The 17,810-nt window shown below is 44.0% G+C and overlaps 2 protein-coding genes across 11 annotated transcripts in view; one reads left to right on the forward strand and one right to left on the reverse strand.

Annotated features, from left to right (window-relative positions):
- The window catches only part of TFB1M (transcription factor B1, mitochondrial), a 33,927-nt gene extending 30,718 nt beyond the window's left edge, over positions 1 to 3,209 (forward strand). For all 8 annotated transcript variants that reach the window (XM_076333816.1, XM_076333813.1, XM_076333812.1 and 5 more), the window contains one exon: positions 2,905 to 3,209. In XM_076333816.1, coding sequence (XP_076189931.1) covers positions 2,905 to 3,166 — 262 coding nt within the window. In that variant the 3' untranslated portion in view covers positions 3,167 to 3,209. The remainder of the gene's footprint in view (positions 1 to 2,904) is intronic.
- Positions 3,210 to 3,781: 572 nt separating this feature from the next.
- Positions 3,782 to 17,810, reverse strand: part of TIAM2 (TIAM Rac1 associated GEF 2) — a 148,269-nt gene continuing 134,240 nt past the window's right edge. For all 3 annotated transcript variants that reach the window (XM_076333810.1, XM_076333809.1, XM_076333808.1), the window contains 10 exons: positions 17,680 to 17,805; positions 16,321 to 16,429; positions 15,563 to 15,742; positions 14,036 to 14,154; positions 10,121 to 10,229; positions 8,437 to 8,495; positions 7,488 to 7,593; positions 6,653 to 6,740; positions 5,928 to 6,082; positions 3,782 to 5,060 (listed from right to left, as the gene is read on the reverse strand). In XM_076333810.1, coding sequence (XP_076189925.1) covers positions 4,417 to 5,060; positions 5,928 to 6,082; positions 6,653 to 6,740; positions 7,488 to 7,593; positions 8,437 to 8,495; positions 10,121 to 10,229; positions 14,036 to 14,154; positions 15,563 to 15,742; positions 16,321 to 16,429; positions 17,680 to 17,805 — 1,695 coding nt within the window. In that variant the 3' untranslated portion in view covers positions 3,782 to 4,416. The remainder of the gene's footprint in view (positions 5,061 to 5,927; positions 6,083 to 6,652; positions 6,741 to 7,487; positions 7,594 to 8,436; positions 8,496 to 10,120; positions 10,230 to 14,035; positions 14,155 to 15,562; positions 15,743 to 16,320; positions 16,430 to 17,679; positions 17,806 to 17,810) is intronic.

Consider the following 17,810-nt stretch of genomic DNA (forward strand, 5'->3'; position numbering starts at 1 on the left):
GGGATAAAAGGAAGATGAGGGAAAATGTGGGCCCTCTCCGGAACAAAACGGGAGACCAGGTTACCCAGAATACGGAGAAGGCAGAGGTACTCGATGACTTTTTTGCCTCTGTCTTCACCAGCAAGTGCTCAAGCCTCACTGCCGAAGCCGCAGAAGGCAAAGGCAGGGACTGGGAGAATGAGGAGCCACCCACTGTGGGAGAAGATCAGGTTCGAGACCATCTAAGGCACCTGAAGGTGCACAAGTCCATGGGACACGATAAGATCCATCCGTGGGTCCTGAGGGAACTGGCGGATGAAGTTGCTAAGCCACTATCCATCGTATGTGAGAAGTTGTGGCAGTCAGGAGAAGTTCCCACTGACTGGAAAAGGGGAAACATAACCCCATTTTTAAAAAGGGAAAAGAGGAAGACCCAGGGAACTACAGGCCAGTCAGTCTCACGTCTGTGCCTGGCAAGATCATGGAACAGATCCTCCTGGAAGCTGTGCTAAGGCACATGGAGGACAGGGAGGTGATTTGAGACAGCCAGCATGGCTTCACCAAGGGCAAGTCCTGCCTGACTAACCTAGTGGCCTTCTATGATGGAGTGACTACACCAGTGGACATGGGAAGGGCTACAGATGTCGTCTATCTGGACCTCTGTAAGGCCTTTGACATGGTCCCCCACAACACCCTTCTCTCTAAACTGGAGAGGTATGGATGTGATGGGTGGACCGTCCGGTGGGTGAGGAATTGGTTAGATGGTGGCATCCAGAGGACAGTGGTCAACGGCTCAATGTCCAGATGGAGACTGGTGACGAGTGGCATCCCGCAGGGGTCCGTATTGGGACCGGTACTGTTTAATATCTTCATCAAGGACATAGACAGTGGGATCGAGTGCACCCTCAGCAAGTTTGCAGATGACACCAAGCTGAGTGGTGTGGTTGACATGCCAGAGGGATGGGATGCCATCCAGAGGGACCTGGACAAGCTCGAGAAGTGGGCCTGTGTGAACCTCATGAGGTTCCACAGGGCCAAGTGCAAGGTCCTGCACCTGGGTCGGGGCAATCCCTGGTATCAATACAGGCTGGGGGATGAAGGGATTGAGAGCAGCCCTGCCAAGAAGGACTTGGGGGTGCTGGTGGATGAAAAGCTGGACATGAGCCAGCAATGTGCGCTCGCAGCCCAGAAGGCCAATCGTATCCTGGGCCGCATCAAAAGCAGCGTGGCCAGCAGGTCGAGGGAGGTGATTCTGCCTCTCTCCTCTGCTCTGGTGAGACCCCACCTGGAGTGCTGCGTCCAGCTCTGGAGCCCTCAGCATAAGACAGACACAGACCTGTTGGAGCAGGTCCAGAGGAGGGCCACGAAAATGATGAGGGGGATGGAACACCTCTCCTATGAGGAAAGGCTGAGAGAGTTGGGATTGTTCGGCCTAGAGAAGAGGCAGCTTCAGGGAGACCTTATTGCAGCCTCTCAGTACTTAAAGGGGTCTTATAAGAAAGATGGGGGCAAACTTTTTAGCAGTGCCTGTTGCGACAGGACAAGGGGGAATGGCTTTAAACTAAAGGGGGTTAGATTTAGACTAGATAGAAGGAAGAAATTTTTTACGCTGAGGGTGGTGAAACACTGGCCCAGGTTGCCCAGAGAGGTGGTGGATGCCCCATCCCTGGAAACCTTCAAGGTCAGGTTGGCCGGGGCTCTGAGCAACCTGATGTAGTTGAAGATGTCCCTGCCCACGGCAGGGGGGTTGGACTAGATGACCTTTAGAGGTCCCTTCCAACCCAAACTATTCTGTGATTCTATTCTATGGTTTTGTGATTTTTGACCAAGGCCTTAAGTAGCACGTACTTTAAACCAGATTATTCCCAGAAGTTCCATCCTCCTCTTGTCATGTTAAACCCTTTCTTAACTTTGTATTCTGTCTGCCCACCAAGAGCCAACTATCACTTACTTAGACAAAGCCTTTTGACTAGCTTGTCCAGCCAGCCTGCAAAACACAGCTGGGGGTGTGGGGGTTTTACTCTATTAGATGCACAGCATTTTTAGGTCTTCTGTATGTATGACACAGGCGGATCATTTGAAAATTGCGACATGCACATGAACCATGTGCAGATTTTCTGCTTTCCTGATCCATTGTAGACTGAGAACTACTGCTAATAGGAGCTAGTCCTTTCAGTAGTTTGCACTTTGTAGTATGCATTTTTGTGAGACATTAAAAATCACTTGAACTAATACTATTCATTCAAATTTGGGGAATTGATGAGAGAGAGGTGCTAACACATCTGGCCACAGAGTAAATGAACTGATATGACTATCTCTGAACAGTGACAGAGCTGAAAACAAAATCTAGGACTCCTGGCACTTTCTCCAAGTTCTAAATATTAAAAAGTGAATGATAATTAAATACTCCTTTCCTCCCTCTTGGCTTTTTTTCCTGGCATTAGAATTGCGGTATTAATGACAAGTGATATCAATATCTTGCCCATTGGAATGAAACACTTAGCCTGAAAGAAAGTCACATGGTTTGGATATGATCTGTTTTACACAGTTTAATCTGTTGTTGCTCTCTAAACGTGAGTCTAATTGTAAGAAGGTTCTGTAACTGTATCCATACCCAAGGCTCTTTTTAATGTTAGCAAACGTGAACATATATGCATGTGTTTAATGTACAATGTATGTGTATGCTTTCCTATGTTGTCATAATTTGAATTTGCAGAAAAAGGGCCCTTACATGTTTCCATTTGCTTAATGGATATATATATCTCCATTATAATGAGATATATTAAGAGTGCCAGAGCTAAAATAATGACATACTTAATAGTAAACCTATATTAAGTAAATTCCCAGGAGGATCCTGTTACCCTTAGGGGAAGCTGAATTGTCTGTCTGAATTGTTTGAATTTGTCTTCTCCCCACACCTTTTAGGACCTTGTTTCCTGAAAGTGGACGTCTGAAAAGAACAGAACAGCTGATGATGACAGCAAATGTTGATCCAACTCTTCGTCCTTTTCAGCTCTCCATGTCACACTTTAGAAATCTGTGCAATACATACAGAAAAATGTGTGATGAAGACCCAAGCCTTTTTGCGTACAGTTACAGAGAAGAACTAAGGCAAAGGAAGAAGACAAGGAATTTACTTAAAAGTACCAGTCAGCCCGAACAGACTGAAGAGGAAAATCAGCTGTAACAGCTGTAATTGCAGCAGACTAATAAAAACAAATCAGTTTTAACTCCTTGATCTAGAGGTGTTGATTCAGTAAAAGGAGGCTTAAATATTCCTACATCTGTGCAGATATGGAAGAACTACTTTTGAGAAAGTGGTGGAGAGAGAGGTCTTTCCCATTTTATTCATTCTTTCCATTCAGCTGCAGACAAAAGTGAAAAGACAGTCCAGTTACAAGGTGCCTACAGGTTCTTTTTACTTCAGGGGAACGGCTAGAACACATACCAAGAACAAGGTGTGTTGTGAGACATGTAATTAAGATGGGATACTTCTGAAATAACTGAGTTTTGTATGAATGAAAGTGCATTATCGAAACGTAAGAAAAAATACTTTTCATACTTTGGCATGTAAGACGGCGTTTGGGTTTTTGTGCTCTTTTTATCCTGGAACATCCTCCTGTGCAGAGTAATTTAAAAAACAAAAGCCAAAACTCTTCTATAAATATACTTACAGGAGGATAAAGTGCACAGATTGCCTCAAGGTCTGCTAATAGTCGTCTTATTTATGCAGAATCAAAGAATTTGGGATTTAAAGCTCCAACTAGAGAAAAGCAGCATGATAAAAAGTAGAAGACATGGCTAAGTACAATACTTATTTGTCTTTTACTGTACAGGCTGGTAGAGAAAATAAAAAATACAGTCAAATAAAAGATTACAGGCCAAGCTTTGGTTTTGTATTTACACATATATATAAAGTATAAACAGCATCCTGAAACTTACAAAAATGAAATTCCTGCACTATTGTGCACTAAAGCACATTAAAATAACTTAATTCTGCTTTAAATAAAGCAAAAATGAAAACCAAAAAATAAAATGCCCAAGGTATTGAAAAAGTCATTTTGCAATGCTACTTTCCATTGTAATCCCCTCTGCCACTCACTAGCACCTTTTCCACATTACTTAAAATGCTAACGAGGCCATCCTTCCCTTCCCTTCCCTTCCCCTCCCCAAGAACACTACATCGTCCTAATAACTGCTTGAAAGGGATGAACTGATTTACAGACCTTGGCCAGCTTAATCTATTTTTGATCCACAATAAATTAAAATAACTTAAGAATCCTTTACAGCTGTTTTTGTGGAAAAAATGTATTAGTGCACAAAATCTGATAGTAGTTTTCCTGCAGCTTCCACGAATTTACTAGTTTTAAAGCAAAATAAGTTTGTTGAATTTTATGTGGACTTCAAATGAATATTTTAAATATAGTGCTTAGAAAGCTAGGATTTCCCATGCCTCTCCACAGCTTCATAAAAACAGTCCTCATTAACTACAGATGTTAAACTCTGGACGCTAAATTCTCTCTCTAAAATAGAGTTCAGATCCAGGTTTGCAGCATCAGAGTGACTGTCAAGGGACTGGTGACGTTCTTGCATTGCCACTAAAGTTCCTCTGTTACGCTTTGTGCTGTTGACTTTTCTCTTCACTGGGCAGAAATGGCCACGCACCAGCTTTGGATGCTCTCTTGTCTCGAAGCCGTCTCCTTCCTCATTTTCAGCAGCCTGATCCCGTTCGGAGTCAGTACTTGGTTCCTCTGAAATCTTCAGCCGTTGGAACCGTATTTCAATGTCTTTCGTAGGGCTGCCTTTCTTTAGGCTCTGATAGTCGTCGTCGTCATCATCATCGCTGAGAATATCAGATTCTTTGACAAGAACATTAGAAAAGTCGGATGCACAGCTCTGTACGTGTTTATCGGGAGATGAACTTTTGGGCTCCTGTATGCTCTCAGCGGTGTGGCAGCTGCTGCTCTGAGTACTGCTGCTCAGGCTGCACTCATCAGAGTCCTGGAAGGTGCCTTTCCCCGGGTCACCGTTCCACTCGCTACTGGATGAATTTTTCAGTATCTTCAAGGACCTCGTGGAAGCTGTGCAGAGGAAAAAAGCTGGGTTTTTTTTCAGCAAAACATCAGCTGGTTATACCGTCTGTCTCAATAGCCCACTTATAATTACAGTGTACATAGTCTCATTTGATAATCATCCCAGGTCAGACGTGTCAGCATTCTGATACCGACAGCGCGATCCCGTGTCAGAGCTCTCATTCCACCTACCCCAGGGCTATATGCTTGCCTTCATGTGTAATACATACACAATCCTCCAAAAATTCTAGTAGTGATTTACACACATCCGCAGGAAAGCAAGACTGATTCAGGCACCTCAAGCACTGGAGGGCCAGATTGCAGGTGGGAGTTGAACTGTCCCAGTTCCTGGGATGTTAAGGGGATTTTACAGACAACTGATCAGATGGAGAACTTGAAATACTAGTAGCTACTCATTTAACTAAAACATCTGAAGCCTGTTCTTAATTAGGGTATCTGCTGGGATGCAGATTTAGTGCATTGAAAGAAGCAAGACCCCTGCCTTTTGCCAGTTGTTTTAGCTTTAAATGTTATTAGGGCTGAGTTACTAAAGGGAACCCAGAGGAAAGAACGCTAATGCTGTATGCCAAAGGGAGTCTATTTCTTCCCAGCAAAATTAATTTGGGCCTTATTAAGTCTTCCCTTAAGAGAGCTAATGAAACATCACAGTGTGGGGGGGATGGCAAGCTTGCTTATCGCCTCTAGCCCTTGTCATGCCCCGAGTTGTGGAGAAACTCTACCACCTCCCCAGCCCGAAAAAGAAATGGGATTTGTGGGTCTGGCACATGACACGCTACAGTCATGGTAATAATTGCGAGCCTTCTGCCAGCGCTGGAGTCCAGACTCCATTTTTCACTTTGACAACGTGTTTCTTACCCAGTTTGGCTGTTGCAGGTACACGGTTCTTGAGTGGGACAAGGCGATCTTTACATCCTTTTTCCAGCGGTAGCTCACATTTTATGTGACGTCTGAAATTCTCCCGCAAAATAGAACGGATCACCTTCACGATGTTAGTCTTGTTCTCACAGTCACTGCAAGTTTAAGAAAACAGAGAACCTAATTTTCCCCTCTGAAGTAAGACACTGTTGGGATAAGATCTGCCCGCCTCCTTTCCGCTGATGTTCTTTAGGTGCAGTGGGTTTTTTCAGTAGCTTGCTTTAGTAGTGGTTTTGCAGCTAAAATGTCTTTATGTGGCGTTAGGCATTTCACACACTTTGTGTTTTGAGATCTTGGTTACTTCCCCTTAGAAAAACGGCCTGAAAGGTAACTTCTGTACCAAGGGATCGCCCCTTAAGTGGTCTTTATCAGAAGATAATTTCTGCTAACCAACTGAGAGTCTGATAAAATCAGTTACTTTGCCCATATCGTACTGGAACTTATGATCATACGTCTGTGCAGATTTCTGATGCTGGATCGCTGTGCCAAATTCACTCCCATTTCAAATTGTTACACTTTATGCAGTTAAACACTGGCGTAGTGCCTGGATTCAAAGAGTGAGAGCTGCATTAGAAGTGCTGATGCAAAGGTCACGCAGGGGAAAATTTTACTTTTTTAATTCCATTAATGTGATTTGTCAAATACAACCTCCATGTAAAGCTTACCTGCTGCACAACTGAAAAATTGTTTCTGGCCTGCCTTCTAGTTCTGACTTCGTGTGAATCAGTTCCCAGATACAGCTGTTCTCTGTTCCTGTGCATGGAAGGAAATGTTATTTTTGTATGTACTTCACAAAACCTTCGGCATTAGAAAGACCAGTGTAGAGCTCCTCCACCCCTGAAGGCAGTGTTAACATAGCCACGGGTGGATCTACAGAAGATCTCACCTGAGATGGGACGCAAAGGAAGTCCCCTGAACTCTCCTGTTGCAGCAGCCTAGCGCTGCCTTTGATAAGTTGCTTTCCCCCATTCTTACTGATTCTCACTGCCTTCCAGCCTTAAAAGGCCTTCTCCCAGGTGCACAAAGCATTTATTTGCTCTAAACACCTAGTGACACTTTACAGAAGATAAAGAACTGGATAGGATCATAAAGATCAACTCAAAGGGAAAATAAAAACACAGCCCTCTACTACCACAAATTACACAGTCAACTCTCCCACCTTTGGAAAAACACAAGGGTCAGCACACACAAGCATAAGGGCGTCACCAGGACGTCAACCATGGGAAATCACCTTCCTGTTCATGGTATCTTTTCATTTGGGATTTCCATTCTGTCATTCCTTCACATCATGTTGCATCTTCTCGAACTCACGGAAGAAGCCAACACACCAAATGAAGAAAGTCTGTTAACGTGTACCCCCTGAGTGTAGAGACAACAGTAGATACTGTTTTCTCTACACCTGCCTGTTTCCAGAGGCTCCAGAAAGACATACGGAAGAAGCAGTATTACAGAATCCCAGAAAAGCCTTCAGTCCTAAAGTATTCAGTGCAAGGGAACTACCTGCTGTGTTCCCCAGTCGAACTTGAAGAGCAGATAAAGGAATCAGCCAGCGAAATTTAAATGGATCCAAGTCACCATAATTATGTGCAGCACGAACATTAGTAGGCTGCGAAAAGAAAAACAACAAGGGTATTTCTAAGAAGTAAAAAAAGCGGGTTTTTTTGTGTTACTCTTAAAAGACCTGCCTCTGAAGAGAAAATAAATTCATTAGACTTTTTCCTTCAGTACCCTAATATGTGCTTGTAAACATAGTTGACATGGTGATAGACACAACCTTTGGAATTTGTAATTGCTTCAACTTTTAAAAGCACTTCTTTTTAATGGGTAAAAATAATACTTCGCATATAAGTACTACTAGGGAACTAGTTTCCCATGAAGGAACCCGCAGACTGTTGATTAGCAGAATACATTAATCACGTAGCTGCTGCTGCTACTTTTAGAGCCCCTCCGTCTGTTAATGACAAGCACGGTGCAGTACTTCACCACTGGTACGCGGGAGATGCAACTTGCTACTTGACTTCAGCATTCCAGTTTTCTAAATGGGGACAGAGGAGGTTGTGTTTATAACACCCCCTCTCCTTTCCTTCCAGGGTGGTCAAGGGTCTATACACAGAGGTCTTCAATCTACATGCTACGTTAAAGTAGGCCATTGTAAATGCCATCTGGAAGAATGAATGATTCCTACATGGCATCTTTCATATTCCACCTGACAGAACTAACGTGGGGCTCACACAGAGAAGATGCTGCTGCTTACTAAATAACAAAAAATATCTACTGCTACACAAATACTGAGCACTTGTTTTAGCTGTGATAGCTAGAATTCCAGTCTAGCGAGGGAAGGTGGCATTTCACCACAGTCACTCCCCCTTCAACACCGGTATGGTCCATCTCACACTGCAGTAGGATCCTGTGCATAAACACCCACCACCTCCACTGACACCAGACTTACCATTTTCTTTTTCAGTTTGTAGTTCTCCTTATACACCAGTATTACAGCCCTCTTAAAAACTAAAAAAGAAAGAAAAAAAGGAAAACTGTTAATTACAGGTGTAATAGTAAATGAAAATAGTATCTTGGAGAAGCTGATGATTGTAGTCAGGGGAATGTAAAGGATAAGCAAACTGATTGAAAAGCACCTGCTCTCTATTAAGATTACAACTGGGTTTTTCATCCTACACTTGGTTCATGCAATGGCAGTATTTTTTCCTCAGATTTTGTTCTGAACATTTAGGATGAAGCCCTTCTGCACCTTTATTCTGAAACTACCAGCAGCCTGTCTCCTGTAAGTCTTCACATAAGCAAATACAGCAGATGTAGGTTAGATGTAAAGGTTCAGATTTTCTTTTTGTAATCGGTGGACATTTTCAAGTGGAGTGAAGGGCTTATAGCAAGAGAGGGCTGTGAAAAAGGACACTAAGTCTGTTCTTCCTGCAGTTCAGCATTTGTTTAGTTGGAAACTCAAACATTCATCTCAATGCCTACTTTTCCATCTGCAGGAATTCTCTGGCTTCCACAACGTGCGACTGGAGTGGCTCACTAACGTTACCTAATCTCTCAGCCTCCAGGCAGGCAGGGACACGTTCGCTCCCATCTGTAAGGGGGAACAGAAACACGGGCATTGAAGCTGCAGCTGAACTAAGGGATGGCTCTGCAGAGCAGTCCTGGATCCCAAATCAGACTCAAGGGCAGTATAGCTCTATCCCTGCTCATGCATCCATGTTTCCTTCCAGTGGAAGAGGAGAGAGGGGTGATGGTATGCAGTTGAGTCTCATCCCTATGTGAAGCCGGGATGCGGCCATAGCGAGCACAGCATTAACCCCAGAGCTTGGCAGTTTCCTTCAGTTCCACATATTAGGTGCATTTTCTAAGCTGCCTGCATAGGGTCTGAAGTGAGAATAAAAGCTCATCCAAGGAACCCGGGAGGCAGTTCCTGTTTGTTCTTCTGTTAGAAGCATCCTCTCCCCTAATCTGTCATGCTTCCTGGGGAAGGAATGCACGACAGCCCTGAGAAGGAGAAACTTGTCTCTCGTCAACCTGGAGTTGTTCTGCAGGTGTTTATCCAATGACATTTTAAAGAAATATTTTTTAAAGAAACGGACAAGTGCCTAAGATGTTTCACTGGAAGATTTAATTACTTAGGTAATTATTAAATGATTAATCGTATATATACTATTAAATAAAACTCTTGTTTGTATGCTCTTATTTCCATATCCATTTTTCACGTTAAAATAACCTGGATGGGGCTTTTGATGGAGTAGCTGTAAAGCAGAAGTTAGCCTGAATTCACAGGAGTAGAATAAATCACAATTTTCCTACCAGCGTCCTTTGAAAGCTTGGTTTAGCAGATTGTTCTAAAGAGAATATTGCCTCTTGAAAATCACTGATTTCCACAGTTTACATATAGGCAGGAGAGCAGCTGAGGTTGGCTCACAGAGCAAACAGCAACAGCAAACAAACGAATGGAAACTTTTCTCGTATTAGGAAATATAACTATGTATTTTTTCAGATGTAAGTCTACCCTAGATATCACATAGCTATAGAGCAAGGAGATGGTGGCTTTCATCTTGTGAGAAGATTTGATGTGGTAATCTTTAGATTTGAAAGAGCAGAGAGTCATTAAGGAAGACACTTACCAAATACTGTAAGTTCAAGGTCTTTTCTTGCTTTGCCCAGCGATGGGAAAGGATTCAGCCAGGAAACTGTAGAGTGCATCAGGAGTTCTCCCATTGAAAGCTCTGTCACCTGCATTAAATTATAACAGTAGATAAGATAAATAAATAGTATAAATATATACATCAGTGCTGCGATCCACATGTAAAATGTTAATGAGTACACATCAATAACTTTAAGGATCTATGTTTTCCGTATTTACTGTATGTACAGAGGGAAAGGCAGAGAGATCTGCAGTACAGCAGGAAAAGTGTGAGTAATCCCCTTTTTAAAATAGGTAACAACTATAAAAAGTAATAGCCTCTAAGTCATGGAAGCTGGATAGAAGTTCTTACTATTAATAACTTAGAAGAATATTGAGTTGATCTGATGACCTGTCACTTACATACAGCCAGTTGTGAACTGGCTGATTTATTAGCTGTAAGTATCTTTAATTTCTATAGAGTAATTAGTATTAATGACACTGCCAATGGCAGAATTAATGGAGGTCTTGTACTCTGAGGCTGCTTTCTTCTGTGGGACACAACGTAACACTGTGAAGAATCTCCCAGGCTGTCAAGTTTTGCTTCCCCATAAATGATGGGAAATCAGGTAGCCAAGGGGGGCGATTTGGCTTTTACTAGGAGGAAATAGAACAACCGAGCCGGCATCTCTCATATCTGATCTTCACCTTTACAGATTTGATCTGCTTAGTAATCGTTTGATGTAAATAGCTAAGTTGAGACTCTGCTGCCCCAGTTCTGGGACATGCGTGCACACAGTCTAACTAATGGGTTTTGCCCTGACAAATACCCGTGGATGCCTCAGCACTGAAAGTGTAAAGAATGAGAATAACAGACCTTAATGTGAAATCCCTCCAACTGCCATTTTCATTTATACGGGTGAAAAAAATCTTAAAAACTTAAGAACTCTATAGCATAAAATCTGAATGCCTTGGGGCATGGATAAGCTCTGCAACATTTGAGGAGGATTTTTCCTACTGAGAATTATGTCTACTCCTGCTTGCAATTCTTCTTAGTCCAGAAGGCGGCTCTGGCAGCTGTCTGAAAATTTTACCGTAACCTACTGACAAAAAGAAACTTGACAGGCAGATATGAAATGGAAGTCATAGAATCACAGAATCGTTTAGGTTGGAAAAGACCTTTAAGATCATCAACCGTTAACCTAGCACTGCCAAGTCCACCACTAAACCATGTCCCTAAGCACCATATCTACACATCCTTTAAATACCTCCAGGGATGGTGACTCAACCACTTCCCTGGGCAGCCTGTTCCAATGCTTGACAACCCTTTCGGTGAAGAAATTTTTCCTCACGTCCAATCTAAACCTCCCCGGGCGCAACTTGAGGCCATTTCCTCTTGTCCTATCACTTGTTTCTTGGGAGGAGAGACCAACACCCACCTCGCTACAACCTCCTTTCAGGTAGTTGTAGAGAGCGGTAAGATCTCCTCTCAGCCTCCTTTTCTCCAGGCTAAACAACCCCAGTTCCCTCAGCCGCTCCTCAGAAGACTTGTTCTCCAGACCCCTCACCAGCCTCGTTGCCCTTCTTTGGACATGCTCCAGCACCTCGATGTCCTTCTTGTAGTGAGGGGCCCAAAACTGAACACAGTATTCGAGGTGCGGCCTCACCAGGGCCGCGTACAGGGGCACGATCACTTCCCTACTCCTGCTGGCCACACCATTTCTGATACAAGCCAGGATGCTGTTGGCCTTCTTGGCTACCTGGGCACACTGCCGGCTCATGTTCAGCCGGCTGTCAACCAACACCCCCAGGTCCTTTTCTGCTGGGCAGCTTTCCAGCCACTCTTCCCCAAGCATGGAGCATTGCATGGGGTTGTTGTGACCCAAGTGCAGGTCCCGGCACTTGGCCTTGTTGAACCTCATACAATTGGCCTCGGCCCATCGATCCAGCCTGTCCAGATCCCTCTGTAGGGCCTTCCTACCCTCAAGCGCATCAACGCTCCCGCCCAGCTTGGTTGATAAAGATATTAAACAGAACTGGCCCCAATACTGAGCCCTGGGGAACACCACTTGTGACTGGCCGCCAACTGGATTTAACTCCATTCACCACAATTCTTTGGGCCTGGCCATCCAGCCAGTTTTTTACCCAGCGAAGAGCACGCCCGTCCAAGCCATGAGCAGCCAGTTTCTCCAGGAGAATGCTGTGGGAAAGGGCGTCAAAGGCTTTACTAAAGCCTAGGTAGACAACATCCACAGCCTTTCCCTCATCCACTAAGTGGGTCACCTTGTTATAGAAGGAGATCAGGCTAGTCAAGCAGGACCTGCCTTTCATAAACCCATGCTGACTGGGCCTGATCACCTGGTTGTCCTGTATGTGCCGCGTGATGGCACTCAAGATGATCTGCTCCATAACCTTCCCTGGCACCGAGGTCAGACTGACAGGCCTGTTGTTCCCCAGATCCTCCTTCTGGCCCTTCTTGTAGGTGGGCGTCACATTTCCTAACCTCCAGTCAACTGGGACCTCCCCGGTTAGCCAGGACTGCTGATGAAGGATTGCAAGTGGCTTGGGGAGCACTTCCACCAGCTCCCTCAGTACCCTTGGCTGGATCCCATCCGGCCCCATAGACTTGTGTGTGTGTGTGTCGCAGGTCACTAACCATTTCCCCTTGGATTATGGGGCCTTCATTCTGCTCCCCGTCCCTGTCTTCCAGCTCAGGGGGCTGGGTACCTGGAGAACAACTGGTCTTACTATTACAGACTGAGGCCAAGAAGGCATTAAGTACCTCAGCCTTTTCCTCATCCTTTGTCACTGTGTTTCCCCCTGCATCCAATAAAGGATGGAGATTCTCCTTAGCCCTCCTTTTGTTGCTAATGTATTTCTAGAAACATTTTTTATTGTCTTTTATGGCAGTAGCCAGATTGGGCTAGTTGGGCTTTGGCCCTTCTCATTTTCTCCCTGCATAACCTCACAATGTCCTTGCAGTCCTCCTGAGTTGCCTGCCCCTTCTTCCAAAGGTCATGAACTCTCCTTTTTTTCCCTGAGTTCCAGCCAAAGCTCTCTGTTCAGCCAGGCGGGGTCTTCTTCCCCGCCGGCTCGTCTTTCGGCACATGCGGACGGCCTGCTCCTGCACTTTTAAGATTTCCTTCTTGAACAATGTCCAGCCTTCCGGGACTCCTTTGCCCTTCGGGACTGCCTCCCAGGGGACTCTGTCAACCAGGCTCCTAAACAGGCCAAAGTCTGCCCTCCGGAAGGCCAAGGCAGCAGTTCTGCTGACCCCCCTCCTTACTTCTCCAAGAACCCATCACTCTATCATTTCATGATCGCTGTGCCCAAGACAGCCTCCAGCCGTCCCATCACCCACAAGTCCTTCTCTGTTCGCAAACAACAGGTCCAGTGGGGCACCTTCCCTAGTTGGCTCGCTCACCAGCTGTGTCAGGAAGTTATCCTCCACACACTCCAGGAACCTCCTAGACTGGTTCCTCTCTGCTGTATTGTATTTCCAGCAGACATCTGGTAAGTTGAAGTCCCCCACGAGAACAAGGGCTAGCGATTGTGAGACTTCTCCAGCTGCCTATAGAATATTTCATCTGCCTCTTCATCCTGGATGGGTGGTCTATAACAGACTCCCACCATGATCTCTGCCTTGTTGGCCTTCCCCCTGGTTCTTACCCATAAACACTCAACCCTATCGTCACCATCATTAAGCTCTAGACAACAAAAACACTCCCTAACGTACAAGGCTACCCCACCGCCTCTCCTTCCTTGCCTATCCCTTCTGAAGTCAAAATATTAAAGGAGAATGGAGGAAGCCCAGCACAAATAAGTTTCCAAAATTACCTCAGGAAGAGCTAAAACACCTAATGGCAAGCAGGATAATGCTTCAGGACTGAATAAAACATGTTGTTCCTTCTCTTACCTCCTTCTCTGTTCCACTTTGATCTGCAACCAGTTGGTCAAATACAGTGCCATAATCTTCATATATCTTCTGCATCTCGTTGATGTGACTTGCTACTTTTTCCATTGCCTTCAGCGCTTCTGTAAGGTTTAAAAATTTCATAGACAGCTATGTAATTCAATTGTATTTTCTAAACATGGCATTTTTTATTGAATTCCACTTGAGGCAGGCAAAATGATGCAGTGTTGCCTAGGTTTGGTGATCAGAATTCTAGCTTTATTATCAGTGCTTTCTCATAGCAACAGTAGAAGATATGCTTCCTGGTCAGAATAAGTGAGAAATGCTCATCTAGTGTCTGAAGTGCCTGAAGAGGCTGCAATAAGCGTTCCAGTGATGAGTCCCTAAATGCATGAATATTCCTATCAACATGACAGTAAACAAGGTTAGGTTTTGCATCTTGTGTATACAGGGCCACTAGGATCTCTAGAGTAATCTACACCCATACTAGAGTAAGTCATTTGATGAGCTTTAATAGAAACAAATTGCATTTGGCTCACCACAGAATGGAGAAAGAAATACAGTGCTAGGTTGTACAACTTCCTCACTGACTGTATCCATGAAATTAAATGCTGGTGGCCAGGTTTTGTTTAAATTTTGTTTTCTAAGCAAGAATGACACTAGATTTCATTACACTTTTGTGTTAATTCACAGAGGAATTGGAGAAAGGCGCTTAGTTTCTCCAGTCCTGCCAACTCTTAACGGTGCAGCCTTTTAGAAGTTTGGCATTCATCCTGACCTGCAAGTAAGTCACCCCCAGCTTGGTTGTAAGGGCAAAGGAACTGTATTTGAAGCTCCCTTTGAAGTCAGTAACAGCCTTGTGACTTTTTGCTGACAGTGTATTCTGCCTGAATCTATTTTGTTAAAATGACAATCAATCCATAAAACAAATCTCTAGACTTTCATCCATGAGGTGCTGACAGACCTGAACTGGAATTTGCCAGGGTGAAGTCCCAAGCATCTGAGCCTAGAAAAGCAGTCAACTCTAATATATATTAGACAGAGAAGTCTTTCTATGTGGGAAGACTGCAAAGCTGTGAGACAGATCTCTTCTACGCAAGCAAGAGTCACAGCCAAACCTCAAACAACTAAAATTTCCTTCTGTGGCACTGTTAAACTTTGACACATTTCAAGAACCGAGTAATAACCACAAGATGGAGCTTTGGTCAGTGTTTCCCAAGTGGGGGAAAAAAAAAGCAACACTATGACCTGACATGCTCCTGTGCAAGAACTGAGGAGAAAGACCCCAGTCCTGTTTGCCATGGCAAATCCTGGGCGTATCTACTTCTCAAAGGGACTCGGACATACCAAGTAGGACTTTTTGCTAAAAGCATGAAAAAGCTACTGTTATTTTTAAGGAGACGGAGGGAATGCTCTCTAGGTTTTGACGAGTTCTGTGCTATCTACCAGAATGGCTACCTACATCTTCAGAAAGGGTGGGAAATAAAACTTAACTCATAGTCATTCCTGTAGAAGAAAGGAAGAAGTTACCTGTCAAATGATAGTGCTCCTCACTCTCGTTATCTGTCAGAGACACCAGCTCTTTTAAAAGCAGAGGATATTTCAGCACTCTCTGAACAGGCTTTATGAGATACGACTCCAGCGTAGAAGAGTGTTGCTTTGTGGGATTTCGAGCATCCAGAAAGGCCTTAAAGGCACTATCTGTTTTGGCTACATGTAGATAAAAGAGTTAGTCAGTTGAACATGGAAGTCACAGAAGCTACAATAATTCGAATGCACAGAATTGCAACTTGTAACCAGCACCAAAAGCCTCACCCTTTTCAATAGATGGTTTACAAAGTAGTTTACACTATTCATTTCATAATCATTTCCTGCATTAAACAACATACATAAGGGCTAAGAGAGCAATTGTATCAAGGTGAGATTATTCCTCAATGTAATTTTTCCACTGCACTGCAGTGGATGGCAGAGGAAGTAATTCCTAAGTTATTCTACCATTTGTTGCTGCTTTTTGGAGTATGAACTGGATCTTCAGACGGCACAAACTTGTGGAAGATGTTTCTGCAGCTATTCAGACTACTGCCTGGATGTTACAAAAGGAATCTTATCCCTTCAGTTCTATATCGTACTTCAGCAGAACCGCAGACCTTAGCTATTCCTATTGAATGATACCCAATTAGCCCTTGCTTTGTACCAATATTCTCTGCAAGTTGACAAGATTTGTTATGGTAGGTCACTGCAGTTTAAATTCATGCAAATGAATTACAATAATGAAGACAAGAAATTACCTCTCTCGAGAACTTTCTGAACTTTGATGTGGTTTGCACAAAAGCCACTGTACAGTTTAAAGTGGTCAGCGTAATACAGAAAGGAGCCTCCGAGGGAAAACAGCAATTTCTGAAATCCACACAATCAAAATATTAATTCATTACTAGAATCCTAAATAAATGTTCAGGCACATAACACAGAGGCTCAATGGTGTGATTATCTGATATCTTTCTATACATAACCTATATTTTTTATACATATATATACACATAACATGAATATACTACTAGTAGTAGCTCTGTGATGTTTCTCTATTTCTCTGGGTGTAGAGTTCAGCCTATTTAGGCAAAGTCTGCAATTTTTTGCCTGAGCAGGTAACACCACTGCAGCCATTCTGTCTTACTGTATCTTTCAGGCAGCACAGGAACAAAAACCAACAGACATGTAACAGGATATGTTGTGCTGGGAAAAACCATGAGCAATAGGAAGCAAGGCATAAAAGTGCCAAAGCCAGAAGGGACAGTATAAAACAAACACAGAGGATTGCTTTCCAACTGTTTTCCTTCTTTCAGGCAGGTAGTAATTACAGGGCACCTCTGATGTTCTTGGATGAAGGGGAGGCTGGGAAGATGTGGGAGGGACTGACTCATGAGAGAGATGTTTTTAGGAAAATGCTTCCCAAAGCAAAGATAAGAAAGAGGAGTAGCGAGGGAGGAGGAGGAGGAGGAGGAGGAGGAGAAAAAGGAGAAAGAGGAGGAGGAGGAAAGCAGCCCTCTCCCCTCTTTTTAATCAATGTTTGCGCCACAAAAGGCAGCAAGTGTCCGGGAGACCTGCCAGCAGTCTCGCCCGGTCCTGCGCCAGTGACTCTGTCTTTGGGGAACTAACTTCCTCCAGTTGGGGCAGGTACCGAGTGATGCCACTGTGAGTGAAACAGCACAGCGAGGGCACAGTCTGCAGCCGTTTACACGTCGTGGGCCCTCTTCTTGGACCTCGCAACATGAGAAACTCATGTGGCATTTAGCAGGAAAAGCTCCCAGTCAGTAGAGGGTGAACTGGGCACAGTGGGGAGGAGCACAGGGCAGGGCAGAATTCAGCCCAGTGACAATAACCTTTCTACAAAGGAGTTCTGCATCATAAGCATCGCCAGTTTATAGCATACTCAGTCTACTCTGCATCTTCCATGTTACATCCTCTGCCGTGGGAAAGAGAAAGATAAACCAAGAAAAATAGCACTTATCTTTCACTGCTGAATACATGTCTGTAATCCAAAGTAAAGCTTCAAACATAAAAGCAATCACATGAAACTTAGAGTTCCTAAAGGCAGATTTTCACAAACATTTCCAGGCACATTGCAAGGTATCGAACAACCAAATATTTACCCGGAACTGGGATGGCGTTTCCAGTGTATTAAAATCTGAGGAAGAAGATATTCCATCTTCCAGGGTCTCCAAAAACACCTTCTGGAAATCCAGCATTTCTGGCAGACTGCCGAACAAGGACTCCATCTGTA

The sequence above is a fragment of the Aptenodytes patagonicus genome, chromosome 3 (genome assembly GCF_965638725.1).
Source record: "Aptenodytes patagonicus chromosome 3, bAptPat1.pri.cur, whole genome shotgun sequence".
Classification (NCBI taxonomy): Eukaryota; Metazoa; Chordata; class Aves; order Sphenisciformes; family Spheniscidae; genus Aptenodytes; species Aptenodytes patagonicus.